General features: G+C 44.2%; 1 protein-coding gene across 4 annotated transcripts in view; it reads right to left on the bottom strand.

Annotated features, from left to right (window-relative positions):
- The window catches only part of LOC139265182 (kelch-like protein 4), a 224,549-nt gene that overhangs the window by 34,444 nt on the left and 167,674 nt on the right, over positions 1–22,431 (bottom strand). For all 4 annotated transcript variants that reach the window (XM_070882110.1, XM_070882111.1, XM_070882113.1 and 1 more), the window contains 3 exons: positions 15,184–15,396; positions 14,031–14,217; positions 12,976–13,200 (listed from right to left, as the gene is read on the bottom strand). In XM_070882110.1, coding sequence (XP_070738211.1) covers positions 12,976–13,200; positions 14,031–14,217; positions 15,184–15,396 — 625 coding nt within the window. The remainder of the gene's footprint in view (positions 1–12,975; positions 13,201–14,030; positions 14,218–15,183; positions 15,397–22,431) is intronic.

Genomic DNA, 22,431 nt, shown 5'->3' with positions numbered 1-22,431 from the left:
TCGTACGCTGTGCTTCTCTAGCTGTTTGAGGACTTCATTCAATATGTTATTATGAATTTGCCTATTTGGTGCTGAAATTAGTATGTCATCCAAATAACATACTACCTCTTCAATACCTTGCAAAATCTGGTTCATCACCCCATGGCATATGGCAGGGGCGGAAGACACTCCAAATGGTAGCCTATTAAGTTGATATAGGCCTAGATGAGTATTTATAGTCAAACATGACATGGACCGCTCATCTAGTTCAAGCTGTAAGTAGGCATTCGTAAGATCCAAGTTTGAGAAGATCTGACCACCTGTCAGTGTTGTGAACAGATCTTCTATATTCGACAATGTATTGGGGACATTACCCTCGAGAACCTGGTTTACGGTTACTTTATAATCACCACACAATCTTACCTTACCATCAGACTTAGGTACAACAACAATGGGTGTAGCCCAATTACATTGGTCTATCTTACAAATAATGTTCTCAGTCTCTAGTCTTTTGATTTCTTGCTCAACTTTCTCCTTGAGAGCATATGGTACGGAACGTGGCTTGTAGTGAACCGATCTAGTGTCCTTCTGTACCCTGACACTTGCCTTGAAGCCTTGGATCGGACTGCCCATTTCGCAGAACACCTTCGGATACTTCTTGATAACCTCATCCGTTGATGAAAATCTCGCTTCCACACAGAAAATCTTACTCCAATCCAGCTTCAGTGAGTTCAACCAATTTCTTCCTAGTAAGGCAGGCTTGTCTCCTTTCACTACTATTAGAGGCAAGTTCTGAAATTGATCTTTATATTTCACCGGTACGGTGATACGACCTACCACAGGAATTTTCTCTCCCGAGTAGCCTCGCAGCTCTATCTTGGATTTCTCCAGTTGGAAATCACGCAATTTGTCGAGGTACAGTGACTCCGGTACTACACTCACGGATGCACCCGTGTCAATTTCCATTGGTATCTTGAATCCTACAACATCTATGTGGATTTTGATGCTTTCCGAATCGCTGTCTGTTAACCTCGTGCTCCTGATGACGTGTAACTCTAACATCTCCTCGTCCTGTTGTTGTTGTTTCATGCTATGTAGTCTCTTGGGATTTCTATTCATAGCTTTGAACGCTGGACTCAGATTTAAAAACTGGTTTACCCTTCAGTTGGCATGCCTTTGCAAGATGCCCAGTCTTTCTGCAGTATCGACAACTTTGAGCAATGTGTTGTCCCAGGCACCTATAGCATGACTTCAACGTTCTATTAGAATTTCCAGTTTCTGAGACTTTGGGCCCCCACCATCTTTTACTTTGAACCTGCAGGTGATTTACTTCGGTTGACTGATGACCGTAACCATTATTTAATTCTCGGGAATATTCTTCGGCCATGCCCATCGATCGCGCAGTCTGACGAGCAATCTCAAAAATCAAGTCATCCGTCGTCAATAACTTCCTTCTGATCGCATCATTTTTCACCACACAAACAAAACGATCCTGTAATGCTCGGTTTTGTAAGTTTCCAAAATTACAGTGCAACGATAGCTTTTTTAATGCTACAATGTGATCACTGATACTTTCATCAGCCTTTTGATTCTGAATCCCGAAACGATAGCTTTCAGCAATTTCTAATGGTTTGGGGTTATAGTGCTGCTCCAGCTTTGTTAAAATCTCTTTAAGCTTTATGTTCTTTGGCTCGTCAGGCACAAGCAGATTTACAAAGGTTTTGTACATTGCCGGACCCGCCTCCGATACGAAGATCGTTCTCTGACGTTACAACAAAGCCCGGTTCTGTACTGCATTGTCTGAAACTTCGATTATGTTATTTGCAGTGAAGTACATTGCTAGCTGATCCACATACGCTTTAAAACATTTCCGGTCGTGTCTATATTCCCCCAAATGTCCAATTACACCTGCCATTTTAATCTCTAGCTGTTCACACCATGTGCTGTATTTTACCTCAGATTTTGTAGCTTTTTTCCAAAGACAGAAACTTCCAAAGTCTCTCTGTCGACTGACTGAATCCTTTACCAACAAAGTTTAAGCTTTAAATCATCCGAAAAATCCCATCTCACCGCCAAATGTGATATATTCACAGAGCACAAGCACACACAGCTTCCTACATGGCAGGCAGCTCTCTCGGAAGCCTCCGGAAATCTGCCTAGTTCTGTTTATTATTAACTATGCAGTTGCAGTACACAATATGTCCACATCCACAGTGTGGAGCTACAAACATTACAAGCTTACAGACATTACATTCCCCTATCTCGGGAGCCTCCTATCAACAAGAGCAGGCATTGATGACAAGATCCAACACCGCCTCCAGTGCGCCAGTGCAGCCTTCGGCCGCCTGAGGAAAAGAGTGTTTGAAGACCATTCCCTCAAAACTGTCACCAAGCTCATGGTCTACAGGGCCGTAGTAATACCCGCCCTCCTGTATGGCTCAGAGATGTTGACCATGTACAGTAGACACCTCAAGTCACTGGAGAAATACCACCAGCAATGTCTCCCCAAGATCCTGCAAATCCCCTGGGAGGACAGACGCACAAATGTTAGCGTCCTCATCCAGGCCAACATCCCCAGCATTGAAGCACTGACCACACTTGATCAGCTCCGCTGGGCAGGCCACATAGTTCGCATGCCAGACACGAGACTCCCAAAGCAAGCGCTCTACTCGGAACTCGTCCATGGCAAACGAGCCAAAGGCGGGCAGAGGAAACGTTACAAGGACACCCTCAAAGCCTCGCTGATAAAGTGCAACATCCCCACTGACACCTGGGAGTCCTTAGACTGCACTAAGTGGAGGAAGTGCATTCGGGAGGGCGCTGAGCTCCTCGAGTATCATCGCCGAGAGCATGCAAAAATCAAGCGCAGGCAGCAGGAGTGTGCGGCAAACCAGGCTCCCTGCCCACCCTTTCCTCAACAACTATCTTTCCCATCTGTGACAGAGACTGTGGTTCTCGTATTGGACTGTACAGCCACCTAAGAACTCATGCTAAGAGTGGAAGCAAGTCTTCCTTGATTCTGAGGGACTGCCTATGATGATGTTGTTCAGTTCCATTTGCAACTCTTCAGAAAATGAAGCTCTCCATGCCTGCATGCAACAAGACCTGGATGACATTCAGGCTTTGGCTGATAAGTGGCAAGTAATATTCATGACACAAAAGTGCCAGGCAATGACCATCTTCAACAAGTGAGAGTCTAACCACCTCCCTTTGATATTCAAATGTAGGGAGCAGCATCAACCTCTGTACCTGGCTTTCTTTGACCTCAAAAAAGCCTTTGACTCTGTCAACCGTGAGGAATTATGGAGTGTTCTTCTCAAATTCAGCTGTCCTCAACAATTCATCAACATCCTTCACCCGCTTCACGATGACATGAAGCTGTGTTTCCTACCTATGGATCCACTACAGACCTCATACACGTGCAGGTGAAGCAAGACTGTGTCATTGCACCAATGCTCTTATCAATCTTCCTTGCTACAGTGCTTCATCTCGCCCTTAACAAGCTCCCCACTGGAGACGAGTTAATCTTCAGGACAAGCGGGAAATTGTTCAACCTCCGAAGCCTCCAGTCCAGATCCAAGGTTGTTCTAACCTCTGTTATTGAATTGCAATATGCAGACGATGCTTGCGTTTGTGCACAATCGGAGTCCGAACTCCAAAACATCATTGACACCTTCAATTAAGCATACGAGTCTGGGTCTCACATTAAACATCAGTAAGACAAAGGTCCTCTACCAACCTGCTCCCACCACAGAGCATTGCCCCCCAGTTATCAAGATCCACGATGAGACCTTGGACAAATTGGACCACTTCTCATACTTTGGGAGCCTACTATCAACAAGGGAAGACATCGATGACAAAGTCCATCACCGCCTTCAGTGTGCCAGTGCAGCCTTTGACCGCCTTAGGAAAAGTGTGTTCAAAGACCAGGATCTCAAATCCGGCACCAAGCTCATGGTCTACAGAACAGGAGTGATACCCATCCTCCTTTTTTGTTTGAGACATGGACTATGTACAGTATGCACCTCAAAGCACTGGAGAAGTACCACCAATGCTGCTTCTGCAAAATGCTGCAAATTCATTGGCAGGATAGGGGCACCAATGTCAGTGTTCACGCTCAGGCCAACATCTCCAGGATTGAGGCATTGGCCAAACTCAACCAGCTCTGGTGGGCGAGCCACATTGTCCACAGGCCCATGCTAGAATCCCGAAACAAGTGCTCTACTCTGAGCTACGTCATGGCAGGCAAATCCCAGGATGGCAAAGAAAATGCTTCAAGGACACCTCAAAGACACCTTGAAAAAATGTAACATCCCCACCGACTCTTGGGAATCCCTGGCCCAAGACTGCTTAAAGTGGAGGAGGATCATCCAAGAATGCACCAAACACTTCAAGTCTCTTCACTGGGAGCACGTGGAAGCCAAGCACAAAAAGCAGAAGGAGCGTATGACAAAAGAAGCACCCCATCCATCCATCCCTCCAACCACCGTCTGCCCCACCTGGGACAGAGACTGTAGATCCCACATTGGTCTCGTTAGTCACTTTCAAACTTATTTTAGTGAGGAAGCAAGTCATCCTCGACTCTGGGGGACTGCGTAAGAAGAAGATGATATTCAAAGGAATTACCATCGCTGAATCTCCCACCGTCATCATCCTGGGGTCACTATAGATTAGAAACTTAACTGGACCAGCTACATAAATACAGTGGCAACAAAAGCAGGTCAGAGGCTGGGTATTCTGCGGCGAGTGTCTCACCTCCTGACTCCCCCAAAGCCTTTCCGCCATCTACAAGTCAGGCATGTGATGGAATACTCTCCACTTGCCAACAACTCTCAAGAGACTCGACACCATCCAGGACAAAGCAGCCCACTTGATTGGCACCCCATCCACTACCTTAAACATTCACTCCCTCCATCATCGGCGCATTTTGGCTGCAGTGCGTACCATCTACGAGATGCACTGCAGCAACTCACCAAGGCTTCTTCAGCAGCACCTCTCAAACCTGCGACTTCTACCACCTAGAAGGACAAGGGCAGCAGGTGAATGAGATCACCATCACCTGCAAGTTCCCCTTCAGTTACACACCATCCTGACTTGGAAATATATCGCCGTTCCTTCACCGTCGCTGGGTCAAAATCCTGGTACTCCCTTCCTAACTGCACCGTGGGAGTTCCTTCACCACAAGGACTGCAGCGGTTGAAGGCGGCAGCTCACCACCACCTGCATTCCTAGTGGTGAAGGAACTCCCACAGGACAATTAGGGAAGGGCAATAAATGCTGGCCTTGCCAGCAATGCCCACGAATAAAAAAACTATAATATATTAAATCATTGTCTGTCCAACCTCTGAGATACAAACGAGCTAACAAGCCAAATTTAAAATAAAGCAGTTAGGTGTTTCAATATTTAAAAGAAATAAAGAAGCCCCTGATCTACAAGCAAAATATTGGCCAGAACAGCAATCCATTTGCAGTCAATAAATAACTAGTGACTGATATAAGTCACTCACAGCTACAGCAAATATTGGTCGTCACCACCTGTTGTATTTTGTTTATCATTTTCTAATTTGTATCTTCTATGACCTGGAATTATATATGGATGCTGAAGATTTGTGGAGTGAAATTGATCTTTGGAGGTTGCACAAAATGAGCGATAATGAATCAGCAGCAAGCTTTACACCACGCTGACTTGACTTCAATGGAACAGAAAGTCGGGTGTGGTGTAAAACGTGTTCGCTATCGCTCATTTGGCACCACCACCAGAGACCAAGTTCACCCCCCGAATGTTTTATATATGACTGGAAGACGTATACTATCTCAGTTTCATGACTTGCAGATCTGAAATGTGTTTGCTAACAAGGAAAATAATCAACTTTTATTTTGCTACCCTATTCAAGTTTTGGACTCTTTTTAAACAATACAGGTGTAGAATCTAGAGCAATGAATCCAGGAAAGATTCATCAAGCCTCCCCTCAATTTAACATCTTGACCTTGATTCTATGAAGTGTCTCTTGAGATGAAGTAATTTTAAAAATATTCTATTATACTTAATAATGCAGATATATTTCATTAAATGATTCAGAGAACATCCTAGCTTAAGAATTTGAAGCACAATTTAAGATGTCTGCAGATTTGTCGATTTAAAAACATTTTTAGTATACAATATTGCCCTTAAATACATCATTCTGAGTCTGGAGAACGATTTTTGCTTCTAACTTGTTAATGCACGTCACATTTTCAGAAGACTTAATAGAGCTAGATGATACACACTTCTGCCTCAATAACAGGTTAATTTGCCACTAATATCCTGGGGGAAATCAACTGTGTAATTGGCTGCTTTACAATTGATTTGCCAGTTTATTTTCAATAAGGTTAAAGACCCACTCTAAGAATATAACCGTGAGGCTTCTTATTGGTTGAGTGGGTGAAAGTGCCAAATGGTGTGGTAATGAACCATACATATGAGCAAAGTGTCTTACTTGTGCTAGGTTTGCTCTTAGCCAGGCTATTGGTGGATGCCACAGTTCCTCACAATCTAATAGGTTAGAGATGGGTACAACTAACAAATTGAAATATTAAAATAAAACTTTTTCTCTTTTTCTACTGCCCCGGCCCGGCCGAAACCCTCTCTGGTGGCCCAGTGGACTGAACTTTAAAAATTGCATCAATCTCCCCTTTGAGTGAAGGGGAGAGCCATGGTGACGCGGTGCCATGATGACGTCATCTGATGACTGCCAGCGGCGGACACTCCGCACCCCCCCAACTTCCACTCACCGCCACACTACCGCCAAGCCCCCCCCCCCCGATCCGCTGGAAAAAAAAAGCCAAAGCACAGGATTTTGCTCAAGAGGCCATCTTATCCATCGTGACGGTGAAAACAATAGAAACAGGGTGTGTGCGCTCCGTTTCCAGCGGGTCAGTTTCGGCCCCAATATGTCTTGTTGATGGGATTTCTATCTTGCAATTGGGAAGATTTTTTTTCTGACACCCTGACCACAAATATTCTGTGTAAGAAAATTGGGATGCAAATACATGCCTCAGCACTTTGTGGTAAACCATTGCACCAACATGCTACATATATATGCTCCTTCATTATAATAAAATTAAATGTAGTCCCACAGGTCATTTGTTCTGTCCTAAAGTATTGCTGTTATGAATGATAAATCTAGTATGTAGTTTCACCAGTCAATGAATGGACTCAGATTCCATGTACATCAAGAAGACTGTTTTAATTTGCAATAACAAACTCTGCATTATAATGTGACATTTTTATTGGTAAAACAAATGAATCTTGTGTACATTTTGTGAATTCATGCTCCTGGCATGGAACTTCATAAACTGGGAGTACATATTAGGAATTTGTGAAAAATGTTTGGACAATCTTGCAGGGCCCACTGATCCCCGCACCTGAATTCACCATATGCATTCCCGGTGCATGAAACTCCATGTCGGGATCATGACTTTTACAATGCACCATACAAAGGGCATATTTTCATAAAGTAGGTCATTGCCGTTTAGCAACATATGAGAGCACCCTGTGAGCACCCCAGATAATGAATAAAATATATATTCCAAAGCCATGACAAATCAGATTTGGAAACACGATGGTCCGGATTTTGCAGTCAGCACCGAAAAAACGGTGCCAGCCATTCATTACATTTATACTTGTCTCTGGAGAAGTATCACTAACGATGTCTCTGCAAGATCCTACAAATCCCCTGGGGGGACAGGCGCACCAACATTAGCATCCTCGTCCAGGCCAACATCCCCAGCATTGAAGCACTGACCACACTTGATCAGCTCCACTGGGCAGGCCACATAGTTCGCATGCCAGACACGAGACTCCCAAAGCAAGTGTTCTACTCGGAATTCCTTCACAGCAAACGAGCCCCAGGAGGGCAGCGGAAACGTTACAAGAACACCCTCAAAGCCGCCCTGATAAAGTGCGACATCCCCACTGACACCTGGGAGTCCCTGGCCAAAGACCGCCCTAAGTGGAGGAAGTGCATCCGGGAGGACACTGAACACCTCGAGTCTCATCGCCGAGAGCATGCAGAAATCAAGCGCAGGCAGCGGAAAGAGCGTACGGCAAACCAGTCCCACCCACCCCTTCCCTCAACAATGATCTGTCCCACCTGTGACAGAGTCTGTGGTTCTCGTATTGGACTGTTCAGCCACCAAAGAACTCACTTTAAGAGTGGAAGCAAGTCTTCCTCGATTCTGAGGGACTGCCTATGATGATGACTTGCCCACACATTTTCTGTGGGCTTTTGCATTGGAACTTGTTGCAATTAGAAATCCTTTCTGTCGCAGCACCCTCTATAGGGGATCGGTGGCGTGTGTGAGCAGGAAAAGCAACTGTGTATCTCCTTAACCGATCAGAGTGAAGAATCCATACTGAGACACGCAGAGTCTAAACCATGAAGTGCAAGTTAAAATAGTTAATTCACTGCTAAATCATGTACAGAAAGAAAAATAGGAATGCATAGGATAAACAGGCCATTCGGCCCAACCAGTCTGTTATGTATGGAGAAAGAGTCAGACTGAACACTGTGAGCTCAAAGTAAAGTGTGACCTTAGTCTTTTATTGCAGGTCTCCAGAGTGCCTCTCCAACCTGTGAGGCCTCCTTAAATACCTGTGCTCCCAAGGGATTACGGGATCCCTTGGGACTCCAGGGGATGAGCCCTCTAGTGGCTCTACAGAGTATATACAAGTTTACATGTGTAACGCAGTCGATGCTGCCGTTTATGCTCCACTCAAGACTCCTCCCCCATCTTTCCTCCTCTAAATCTATCAGCATAACCCTCTATTCCCTTCTCCCTTATTTGCTTGTCTAGCCTCCCCTTAAATGCATTTGTACTATTCGCTTCAACTACTCTCTGTGATAGCGAGTTCCACATTCTCACCACTCGTTGGATAAAGAAGTTTCTTCTGAATTCCCTATTGGAAATAAAGAATGGGAAAGAAAGATTGGACTAAGTGAGAGATAAAAGAGATGGAAAGAAAAAGTAAAAAAAAATAATTTGCATTTTTTTTAAATCTCCAACAATAATTAAAATCTCTAGGATTGAGATGCTACATTTATAAAAGTTACATTTCAGTGCTAGAGAGATTGTTTGACAGTAATTAAGACATATCACGCCATTAAAAATCCACTTACACTGGAATGAAGAAATCCTAACTTTTTCTGGTGCGTTTAGTGGGTATCTCATGGATAAGTATAGCAACTTCACGTGTTCCATGTATTTCAGTGGTGAGTCTCTCGGTGAGATACTGTTATACCAAAGCTTCTGGACGAACAGGACAACTTGGATAGCAATGTCCTGATTTCCACATTTAACTGTGCATGTGTGATTGCCGGAAGTTGCTGTCCGATTTACTCTTTAACAGTAGTGAGGGCTGAAGGCCTCACCCTTATTTTTACCGCAAAATCCGGGCCATTGAAAAATTCAAAGAGACTCAGTCACCGACAAGGACGCAATCTATGAAACAAAGCAGTTCTGGCTTTGGTACAAATTCTGTGCGAAAGGCAAGATAAAGGAGGGAAAAGAGGAAAAAAACACCAGAAAAGGAGTATGGGGCAAAGTTTTCAGCAAAACGTGTTTGCAAGCCTTTTACTGTTTGAGAAGGGAGACAAGCCACATACCAGTGATGTCAGGTGTAAATGAGACATGATGCTCTCTGCCAAGCACTTTTTCGTAAAGATGCAGACCAGCTAAACAAGAGACATTTTTGGAACTTGGTCACAGCAAAATTAAAATGTCATATCGTCTGAATATAAGTTTAAAGGATAAAGTACTCTATTCAGCATGGAAGTAGTTCTTGATTACAGTTCCAAAACTGGATGTTAGACATGCATGCAGTCTGACAGCACAGAGGTAGTGGAGGGGTTCAGACTGGTGTCGGAGAAGTACATTGACATACATGTTGAAGCTAACTCGATGTCTGTGGATGATGTTGCCAAGGGGCAGCTTGTCAATGAGGATTAGGAGGAGGCCAAGGATTAATTGTTGGGGAACACTCGAGAGGTCAGTGCTGGAGCGGGAAGAGAAACCACTGCTAGTGATGCTGCGGCTAGGCTTGGATAGGTCAGAGTAGAACAAAGCAAAGCAGTCCCATGGTGCTGGATGACAGAGTATAGGCTTTCGGGGATGATCAGACTATAATCAACTACAGTAGTTCTCCGTGGAACAACTTTGAAAAGAAGAAATACAATTCTTTAAAGCACAACTGGCTTTATAAAGTGGAATGCTAAAAGGAGTTGACATTCATGATTAGCACATGATCTCACAATCTTTACTAACATCACGGTAACGCATTTTATTTGTAGGTCTCCATTTCCCAAGTATACATTGGCTGTGAGGAAATTCGTCTGAAAATTGTGGGCCATGAGTTTCCATCTGATGATTTCAATGGAATGAAAGTTGTGGGTATCAAGTCTGTAATTTTCCAAACTGTACTGCGAGTTGGTGAGGTTCCTCACTGACAGCACATACTTGGAACATATAGGCTGAAGTGTTGTTTCTTGGATTTCAGTAAAATGCAACAACAACAAATTGTATTTATATAACGCCTTTAATGTAGTGAAATGTCCCAAGACGCTTCACAGGAGTATTATGAGATTAGAAAATTGACTCCTATCTGCATTAGGAGAAATGAGGGCAGGTAACCAAAACCTTGATCAAAGAGGTAGGTCTTAAGTAGCGTCTTGAAGGAGGAAAGAGAGGTAGTGAGGGGGCTAGCTTTAGGGAGGGAGTTCCAGAGCTTGGGGCCTAGGCAACAGAAGGTACGGCCACCAATGGTTGAACGATTATCATGCTCAAGAGGGCAGAATTAGAGGAGCACAGACATCTCGGAGGGTTGCAGGGCTGGAGGAGATTACAGAGATAGGGAGGGACGAGGCTATGGAGGGATTTTAAAGCAAGGATGAGAATTTTGAAATCGAGGTGTTGCTTAACTGGAAGCTAATGTAGGCCAGGGACACAGAGGTGATGGGTGAGTGGGACTTGGTGCAAGTTAGGAGACGGGCAGCCAAGTTTTGGATCACCTCTAGTTTACGTAGGGTAGAACGTGGGAGGCCAGCCAGCAGTGCATTAGAATAATCAAGTCTAGAGGTAACAACCGCATGGAAGAGGGCTTCAGCAGCGGATGAGCTGAGGCAAGGATGGAGACGGGCGATGTTACGGAGGTGGAAATAAACGGTTTTAGTTATGCTGTAGAAATGTGGTCGAAAGCTAATTTCAGGATCAAATATGTCACCAAGGTTGCGAACAGTCTGGTTCAGCCTCAGACAGAAGTTGGGGAGAGGGATGGAGTCAATGGCGGGGACCGAAAACAATGGCTTCGATCTTCCCAATATTCAATTGGAGAAAATTGCTGCTCATCCACATCAGCAAGCAAATTAATTTTTTTATGTTACATCCACAAAGTAAAGTATTTATTTTTTCAACTGCTGCAGCTTTGCTTTGTGTGGATATCCACTGTATTCTGAGTCAGCTTCCTTATAAGCAATAAACTTGCTGCATATTGCAAGTGCCAGCAAAACCTCTCCAAGATTGGCATATTTGACAAATGGTAGGTTTATGCCTCACTGGCAATTATTGTCCTCCCCCTGTCATTTACTTATATCCTGACAGATTTATAGTAGCTGAAGTAGTACTCAGTATCTTCTGCCAACACTTTAATTATGCTGCATAGTGTTAAATTAACAAGGCAATGTTGTGTTTTAATTTTCCACAGGGAAAATGTCATAAAATCTGACCTTACTTCTGTTTAGTATCAAGTATAATTTGTTTTAAACCGAACTTAAAGGGGCTATGTATTCTGGTCTAATACATTAAAGATGCATTCTATCACAATTCTTGTACTCACAAAATTTTGAGCCCTCTGATAAAAAAAAAATCACTTTATGACGATGGAATTTTGAAATTTTAATGACTTTCTTCTTTGTCAAAGTTTATACAGATCAGCCATGATTTAATTGAATGACAGAACAGGCTCGAGGGACTTTTCCCGTCCCTGTCCCGCCCACTGCCACGCCCCCTTGTCCCGCCCACTGCCACGCCCCCTTGTCCCGCCCACTGACACGCCCACTGCCACTTTTACAGCAATGTAGACTTAAGTTTGTTACATTACACTGCAAGGATTTAATGCAGTCCCCACCACTTCCGGTGGGCGTGCTTGTGTCAATGCAATTTGCCCGTGATAAGCTGGTGTAACAAAGACATTTTAAAAAAAGACTACTTTACAGGTATGGGACAAGAAAGGAAATTATATAAATTTAAGTACCTACACTTGTGTAAAGTACAATCCTCCAAATTGTCATGAAAATGACACTTCCAGCTGTCCTTGAGATCCCGGAGCTGGCAGGCAACATGGTGCTAAATAGCAATGTTGCACATCATTCCCGCCATCTGCAGCTCATCATTCGCAAAGAAGAAGAGTTTAACAAGCCAGCAAGAAGTGCTCGCAGCAGTTGCAGGAGTTCTAGAGGTCCGGGAGCAGAGGGAGCGGAGCGGGGGAAGGGGAACTGTCGGTAGCGGGGCTGCCTGATGCAAGTCGCAGAAATTAAGAAAGGACTTAATGACAGACATATCATTAAGGTAATTGCACTTTAACCAGGTATGAACATCTGCTTGAACTGCCCAAAATTGATGTGGCGTTTAGTGCGGTATAAGTGTTGCCTTTTTAATTGCCGTCATTGGTCATGGTAAATAGTCATCACCATTTGCCTGATACAGGCGGCTGTCCGGGAGAAGTGAGCATGGTGTAAGTGGTGGGGACTGTACCTGCATCATGGGATGTTGTATTCAAAAAATATTCCAACGACAGTTCTTTGTGTCAAATAGATGCACACCTGTAAATCCAAGATGCGTTGGGGATTTAGGAATAATAAGTATAACACAAATTTATGCAGTGTTGTTGTGTATGCTTCATTAAACATGATTATTTAATAGATTTAAATATTTGTGTTGAAGACAGAAATAGTTATTGCTTACCAAGACCATGCCTGTGAGTGGACATTGGTGGCATTATGGACCAAACCTTGGCTATTGGGTTGTAGCATTCAACAGTGTTGGATGTCTTTAATCCATCTCTCCCACCAACAACATACAGCTTATTGTCAATCACTGCCACACCAAACTGCAGCCGTCTCCCATTCATCGTGCCTACTTGCATCCAGGTATTTGTCCTGAGGTCATATTTTTCTACTGTTGTGGCACCTGTAGAAATACATAATGGTACATCAGAGAAATGCTGACAATTTTTGATTGCACGGTTGTAAATCGCTAAGGTATAAATTCAGTAGAATTATTAAGCCCTAGCTTTCAAAGAATTAAATGACGCGTAACATTATTGGTGAACCATTCCAGATACTCCATTACTGTTACAAATATATCTTTATTGTCTAAGGTAGTAATTCATACACAAGAATACATTTATGGATGGATAAAGGGCAATAGAGCATAGTGGTGGTACAATGGAACAAGATGTAAGAATACCTTTCCACAAACACAAGTTGCAGAACATGGGTTCTTGCCTGAAATTCTCTGTAAGAGGTCCTAATCTCAACTGTGGCCCATTGTGGAGACATAGAATGGCAACCAATTTGATCAGAAGGATTGTGGGATATGCGGGCAAGGTGTCCTAAGTCACGGTCATGGACCCCCTGCAGGGTGACTATGGAGTAATTTTGGTGCAAACTGGGACTCCAATGTCACCCTCTCAAATGAGGAAAGTTCATGAAAACTGCAGAAGGGGAGGGAGGGAGAACATAACAATATTGAAAAAGAGCAGAGAGGAGGATGGTGTTTAGATTTCCACTACCCTTTGTTTGAAGAAGTGCTCACTGATGTTACTACTAAACAGCCTAGCTTTAAATTTAAGATTATGGTCTCTTGTTCTGGATTCTCCCACAGAGGAAATAGCTTCACTGTGTGACAGTTAAGCATAAAGGTTGTCACCAACAAAATCGCAAAGAATGGTGCATCTCTTTACAATATGTGAATAATGTTACCACCAATACATGCTTCAAATGCCTGTTCAGTCTTACCCTTGGTGGTATCCATTCCTCCTACTGCATAAAGTGCTCCTACTGTAGACTTTCGGGGTTTGGTTCTGGGACTTTGCATCATGGGCCGTCGCTCTGGCAACAGATGATACCTCATAGCTTCCATAAGGAGTTTTTGACATTCCAGGTCATCAGCAAACATTGGATTGTTTTCCAAGTCGGCTAAAAGCTATTCAAAAATAGAACTCATCAATCATCATTTGTCCACATAACAGTCATTACATTTCAAAAAGTGCATTTTCAGATAATTCTATGTGAAACATGCTACATAAATGCAAGTATTATTATGTTAATATTATAATTATTAACACATTTTTAGAGACGCTCATATTAGTTTTGGCAATTTAGCAGCTAAAGGTATGTGATTAAGTCTAGGGACCCGATTTTAACCTCAGCAGGTTTAATGATCTTTAGCAACAGCATGAGCCAAATGTTCGTCCACTACTCCCGAAATGTGACCCGTCCGATTTAAAATCCCAGGCTTCATTTAAATCCTGCCAGCCAGCTTCCCACTTGTTCCAGTTGGGAAGTCGTCGGGAAGCGGTGAAAAATTACGCAGCCGGAGGCCCCCTGTCCACACCAGGTGGGCAGCGGGACCGGCCATAGTGCCATCTTGTGGGGGTCTTAATATCAGTAATGGGAGGGGGAAAGACCTAAGCTTGCCCTGTGGAGCCCAGAGGAGAACTCCTACTCCTCCTGGCCCCACGAGGAAAGTAATAAAGAACTTACCTGTTTGTGCCTCTTCTAGCCCCACCCAGGTTATCAAGTTAAAATTGAGTCTGATCCCCAGTGACATCAACAGGATCCAACTTTCATATGTAAAAAAAGGATCTGCCGGTTTTGGGTGGGTATGTTTGCCACCTGATCTAAAGGAGGTTAAAATTGGACATGGTCAGCTCCCAGTGACTCTAGGACGGGTAAGTAACCAGGCAAATTTAGCTGCCCAACATCCATCGGGTGGGTAAGGTTAAAATCACCCTCGAGGTTTCGTCAGAAACAAATAAAAGAGTAAGTACTCGTATTGAGAATATTACATGAAATATTTCAATAAAGTTAATAATAAATTGATGCAGTAACAAACTCCTATTAAATACTGTATGGAAAAGTCTGTGGATCCAACTTGTTATCCATTTACCTGTGGGGAGAGTAAAGGTAGTCTGATATAGGACAGGAGCATTGCAAGATCCTGTTGTCTCTTCTGTAAATCGTGTTTTACCCACATCATCAAAGCTTGGAATATGGTCTCCTCATCAGGAACATTAATGTCATCACTAGCAAGGAGCTTCTCAATCTCACTGGCAGGAAGCAAAAGGAACTCCTGGTTCTTAATTACTTCCATGAAATGTTCCTGCACAACAATTCAATTAAACACTGATTGGTGATAGCAAATATTCTCTTTGCGTGCATAAAATAAAACATGAGTTGGCCAGGATTTTCCTGTTTGAGCATTTATGACAGGTTTTACTGAATGTTCTTTCAATTTCTCAAGTGTTAGCCCAGAATTTTATTGATTTCTAGAGCTACAACACAAAGTGCACTAAAGCAACCTCACAGTGGATCATCCGATGCATGACAGGATCAATCAGCATGGACAATATCAGCTAATCGCATGAAGCAGCGATTTAAACCTCTGCAAAAAAGCCCAGGGCAGCTGTTGACTGTGCAATTTTGATGTGCAATGGAGGCTTTAAAGTGGAAACAACACAGGTTTAATGATCCGGCAATTGAAATGCTTCTTGAGGGAGTGACAAAAAAGAAATGCTTGCATTTAAATAGATCCTTTCACGACCACCGGATCTCTGAAAGGGAGAAAGAATTTATCATCGGGGTTCCTACACCTCCCACCCCATCTGCCAGTGTCTGAGTTCCACAAGTATGGGACTTTAGTGTCCTCGATCAGGCCAACATCCCCAGCATCGAAGTACCGACCACACTCTACCAGCTCCATTGGGCAGGCGACATTGTTCGCATGCCTCCCAAAGCAAGTGCTCTACTCGGAACTCCTACAATGCAAGTGAGCACCAGGTGGGCAGAGGAAGTGTTTCAACAACACCCTTAAAGCCTCATTGATAAAATGCAACATCCCCACCAACACCTGGGAGTCCCTGGCCAAAGACTACCCTAAGTGGAGGAAGAGCATCCGGGAGGGACTGCCTATGATTTCGAGGGACTGCCGATGATGTTGATGCCAGATACGAGACTCCCAAAACAAGTGCTCTACTCGGAGCTCTGACACGGCAAACAAGCCCCAGAGGAAACACTTCAAGAACACGCTCAAGGCCTCCTTGAAAAAGTGCAACATCCCTGTTATGTCTTGGATAAGGAGTCAGACTAGATACTGCAAGCTCAAAGTTAGTATGACTGTAGTCCTTTATTACAGATCTCAGAGTGCCTCTCCAGCCTGTGAGGCCTCCTTATATACAGGTGCTCCCAAGGGATTGTGGGATCTCTTGAGACTCCAGGGGATAAGCCCTCTGGTGGCTAAATATGGTAATTACAGGTTTATATACATAACAATCCCCACCGAGACCTGGGAATCCCTGGAGCCAGTTCGCTCAAAGTGGAAGAGAATAATCCGGGAAGGCGCCGAACACCTTGAGTCTCATCGCCGGGAGCAAGCGGAGACCAAATGCAAACAGCGAAAGGAGCGCACGACAACCCAAGCACTCCAACCAACTGGCCTTTCAACCACCATCTGCCCAACCAGTGACAGAGACTGTAGTTCCTGCATCGGACTCATCAGTCACCTGAGACCTCATTTTTAGTGTGGAAGCAAGTCATCCTCGACTCCAAGGGACTGCCTAAGAAGATGATGATTAGCACTACAACTGGCCTGCGATTAACTAGTAGTTCATCTCATCATTGTTTCTAGAATGCTGCTGTCCCAGATATGCTGCCCAACTTTCCTGCCAAACAGTCACTGCACTGTGAAGTGCATTGAGACATTTCTATGTGATGAAGGTTATGTATAAATACAGATATCACAAACACCAATATTATTTTACTTATCCTTGAGAAACATCTGCTTTTGATTTTTTTTTTTTACAGATTTGATTGAATAGCCAAGTCAATTTGCCAATGGATGAACGAAAATGTAGACAGAGACACACATATGGAACAATTCTTTCAATTTACTGCTTTGGATTAGCATCATTTATTTTTAAGAGTTCAAGAGTAGGCCTTAAATCTTGATAATGACCAGAGATTAACCAAAAGCTCGGCTGCTTGTCTGTGAGAACCAAACGCTGAAATATTTTCATGTGCCGTTGCCCTTCACTAGATGATGCTGTAATAAAGGCCAATAGCATTTTGGAGGCATAAAGCACAAAAATAAAAAAGTAATGATGCATTTCAATTAAACATTAGTTAGGCCACAGTTGGAACACTGTGTAAAGTCAGGGCTCCCCATTATTGAAAATACATGGGCCTCGGTTTTCATGAGCTGCAAGGCCCACCCATTTGCCGCCCAAAGGACCGCTGATCACCACCAGAGACCGGGCGGTACTTTGCCTGAAGGATTCCTCTAAAAGAGGTGGCAGTATCACTCGGTGGCAAAATAACGGATTGCGGCATCAATCTGGGCGGCAGTGGGCGGAGCTCTCAAGCTCGGCAGCCAAGGATGGAGTCGTGCCCAGGGAGGGTGGAAGACCCGAAAAACATCACGAAAAAAAAATCACCGGAACACCTTTAGGGGACCCCATCCAGGTAAGTTGCTGCAAAAAAATATTTTTTAAAGATGGCCACTAACCTTCTTTTGCAGGTCTTCATACCTACCGTCGGGGTAAGAACAGCCTCCACACAGTGGTCCTTCCCCCTTCTGGCGCCGATTCCCGCCTGCATCAATCTGGCATCGCGGCGGGCGGTAGGTCACTTACGTGACTTGGTTGCCAGAGGACATTAGCGGGTGGCTCCTGGTGGTGCTCCCCTCCTGCCTGCTCCAGCCCAAGAGGATAATGTCGAGGAGAGGAAAACGGCAGGAAAACTCGGTGGCAGTCAGCGGCAAGGCCACCAATATAGGGGCCATAGAGTGCATGTACTATAGCAGTAAAGCCAACTCACTGTCTTATAAATCATGAGACAAACTCTTAAAAATCATGAAATTTGGTAAGAAATTATGAGTTTGTAATTTTGTGGCTTTAAACCTCATTAGTGGCTTTATTTAATCTCTAACAGGTCACAACTCTTTATAAAAACTATATTACTGCATCTGAAAATGTTTTACAAAAACCGTTTTAAAAAACCAACCCGTTTATTGCCACCCTTAGGCAAGTGCGGGTTTGGAGGCGGGCCCGCTATCAAAATGGCCATGATTGACAGCGTGTCGGGATCCCACTCTGAACCCGCCTCCGTGTGAGCTGTCAGATCTGCGTTCGGATCGCAGACCCAACAGCAAGCGGCGGGACAGGTATATAACATCATTAAAAAGGTACTTAACTAGTAGTTAAGATGGTTAAAAGCAGGCACAACATTTTACTAAACTTTTGACGGTTTGCCATGCCTTGGGTTTCACGCCAGGTAAGTGTGTCGGGTTCTCAGTGACTTTCCATTGCTTTGGCTAGTTGACAGCTGCAGAAGTGCTATAAATGCTACCATTTCACAGCTGTTCACTTTCCAATGTCAAAAACTGAAGCCTTCAGGATTTGGAAGAGACTTGAGCTGTATGCAGGTTGAAAGTGTTTGCAGTGAATTCTCTATTCACTGTCAGCTCCTTGGAGCAACCTCTCTCACCATTGACAGATTCCTTCTGTCATCTCTACCTCACCTGCCATCTATTCCAGCAGCATCGGTGCCCTTGGAAAAATCTCACCTTGGACCTCAGAATCCCACCACGATCAGCCCCAACACTAACATCACTAAACACACCAGCATCACCACCAACAACACCAACCTTCTCTGCAATCACCTGATGCTGCACAGGACACAGGGCATTCGCACCCGGCAACATTGCTGCCCGAGAGGCCAGTGACTTCACTTCACTTCACGCTGTACACCCTGACTGCCACATGATGCACCAGGTTGGCACCACCTCACATCAGTTTCATAAAGCATCCCTGCAATGTCCAACCCATTCCTTTCATACTCATCGCCATTGTGAGGGGTGCTCTTATATCTCGCCATTCACTACAACTCACTAAGCCACTTCCAAAGGTGCCCACAAATCTGTCCAAGAACACAAAGTGCTGACAACACATCAACATTAACTATACATGAACATTGGCAAAAGGACCCAAGTTCCTACCCTTGTGTGTTGTTAGTTGGTATGATTGGACAAGGATGAGTGTGAGGAGTGGCTAGTGAGATGGGGAACTGATAATGCAGATAAAGAAAGAGAGGGATGGGTGGAGGTGCAAAGTAAGTTGGTGTGAGTAAAAATGTGCAGGAGTAGGGTAGGGAATGCAGATTGTGGCTTTGCAATACATGTTGTGATCTACTAAGATCATTGAAAGTTTTGCACCACTGGAGCCTGGTTCTCCTGATGATGTCTGTCATGTATCCAGACATGTTTACTGCTTCTACTATTACATATGATGCGCCATCAAAGGGCACTACTATGGGAAACTTGTACACCAGCTGTATGGTCACTAAGGTGTGCCACCAGAGGGCACTGCAGTGGGAGACTTGTATAAAAGTATAAAAGGCAGGCCACCATGTGTGATCTTCACTCTGGAGTTATGTTAAATCGACTAAGGTCACTCCAGTTCAAGTGCAATATGTTGCCTGTGGAGTCATTATCAGAGCATCCAAAGACATAACAATGTCCTTACTTGTTTCTCCTGCGCAATGTGCAAAAGACTGCATTAGTGTTTTGGGGAGGTTCATTCGATTAATGGGAAGGGAAGAGGACCTCCCTATGTGCTGTGACTCCCTCCATAAGCATCTGGAGGGAGTCATGGGAGAGCCTGGGTGCAGCTGTGCACCTCTGTGTACAGCTTCTCAGTGTTTGTAGCATCTCAATACTGCAGAATAATGACAGTAGAACTGCCAAAATCAATGTGGGCATGGTCTCTTTAAAGAAACCGGCTGATGACGCATCATCAGATGACATCATCAGACCGACTTCCTCTTAATTGACTGGGAAGTCCACAGGGCAGGCTTAACAAGCCCAATCATCGGAAGATTCGGGACAGAGAGGGGACTTGAGTTGGAAGCGGGCTTACCACACACCATCAACACAGGCCACATCGATCCCGCCGCGTGTGAAGAAATCGCGAACCCTAGTTGTGGTAAATTTTCATTAAAAATCGTGTGTCTCGCAATTAAATCGCGAGAGTTGGCATTACTATTAATTCCTTTCCTAACTACCATCTCAGGTGCATTTACCCAATGAGCAATCAGGGAAGTCAATATGGTCCCAATTAATATGCATCCAGCAAAACCTGATATTCAGCCAGTAAAAGAGATATTGTTGCATCATGCAACTACCAGTGTGGTAGAAGGCGATCTGGATGGATCTTGGTCTTTCTTCATCTGACAGTTCCTCTGCATCTGAGAGGAAACATAGAAACATAGAAAATAGGTGCAGGAGTAGGCCATTCGGCCCTTCGAGCCTGCACCATCATTCAATAAGATTATGGCTGATCATTCCCTTAGTACCCAATTCCTGCTTTCTCTCCATACCCCTTGATCCCCTTAGCTGTAAGGGCCATATCTAACTCCCTCTTGAATATATCCAATCAACTGGCATCAACAACTCTCTGCGGCACGGAATTCCATAGGTTAACAACTCTCTGAGTGAAGAAGTTTCTCCTCATCTCAGTCCTAAATGGCCTACCCCATTTCCTAAGACTATGTCCCCTGGTTCTGGACTTCCCCAACATCGGGAACATTCTTCCCGCATCTAACCTGTCCAGTCCCGTCAGAATCTTATACGTTTCCATGAGATCCCCTCTCATCCTTCTAAACTCCAGTGAATAAAGGCCCAGTTGATCCAGTCTCTCCTCATATGACAGTCCAGCCATCCCTTGAACCAGTCTGGTGAACCTTCGCTGCACTCCCTCAATAGCAAGAATGTCCTTCCTCAGATTAGGAGACCAAAATTGAACACAATATTCCAGGTGAGGCCTCACTAAGGCCCTGTACAACTGCAGTAAGACCTCCCTGCTCCTATATTCAAATCCCCTAGCTATGAAGGCCAATAAACCATTTGCCTTCTTCACCACCTGCTGTACCTGCATGCCCACTTTCAGTGACTGATGAACCATGACACCCAGGTCTCGTTGCACCTCCCCTTTTCCTAATCTGCCGCCATTCAGATAATCTGCCTTCGTGTTTTTGCCCCCAAAATGGATAACCTCACATTTATCCACATTATACTGCACCTGCCAAGCATTTGCCCACTCACCTAACCTGTCCAAGTCACCCTGTAGCCTCTTAGCATCCTCCTCACAGCTCACGCTGTCACCCAGTTTAGTGTCATCCGCAAACTTGGAGATATTACATTCAATTCCTTTGTCAAAATCGTTAATGTATATTGTAAAGAGCTGGGCACTCCACAAGTCACTGCCTGCCATTCTGAAAAGGACCCGTTTATCCTGACTCTCTGCTTCCTGTCTGTTAACCAGTTCTCTATCCACGTCAGTACATTACCCCCAATACCATGCACTTTGATTTTGCACACCAATCTCTTGTGCGGGACCTTGTCAAAAGCCTTTTGAAAGTCCAAATACACCACATCCACTGGTTCTCCCTTGTCCACTCTTCTAGTTACATCCTCAAAAAATTCCAGAAGATTCGTCAAGCATGATTTCCCTTTCATAAATCCATGCTGACTTGGTCCGATCCTGTCACTGCTTTCCAAATGTGCTGCTATTTCTTCCTTAATGATTGATTCCAACATTTTCCCCACTACTGATGTCAGGCTAACCAGTCTATAATTACCCGTTTTCTCTCTCCCTCCTTTTTTAAAAAGTGGTGTTACATTAACTACCCTCCAGTCCATAGGAACTGATCCAGAGTCGATAGACTGTTGGAAAATGATCACCAATGCATCCACTATTTCTAGGGTCACCTCCTTAAGTACTGTGGGATGCAGACCATCAGTCCCAGGGCATCTATCGGCCTTCAATCCCATTTCCCTAACACAATTTCCCGCCGAGTAAGGATATCCTTCAGTTCCTCCTTCTCACTAGACCCACTGTCCCATAGTACATTCGGAAAGTTATTTGTGTCTTCCTTCGTGAAGACAGAACCAAAGTATTTGTTCAATTGGTCTGCCATTTCTTTGTTCCCCATTATAAATTCACCTGAATCCGATTGCAAGGGACCTACATTTGTCTTCACTAATCTTTTTCTCTTCACATAGTTATAGAAGCTTTTGCAGTCAGTTTTTATGTTCCCTGCAAGCTTCCTCTCGTACTTTATTTTCCCCCTCTTAATTAAACCC

Source organism: Pristiophorus japonicus, chromosome 6 (assembly GCF_044704955.1).
Source record: "Pristiophorus japonicus isolate sPriJap1 chromosome 6, sPriJap1.hap1, whole genome shotgun sequence".
In the NCBI taxonomy this organism is placed as follows: Eukaryota; Metazoa; Chordata; class Chondrichthyes; family Pristiophoridae; genus Pristiophorus; species Pristiophorus japonicus.
Note: the sequence above shows the minus strand (reverse complement) of the source record. Positions and strands in the feature narration are given on the sequence as shown.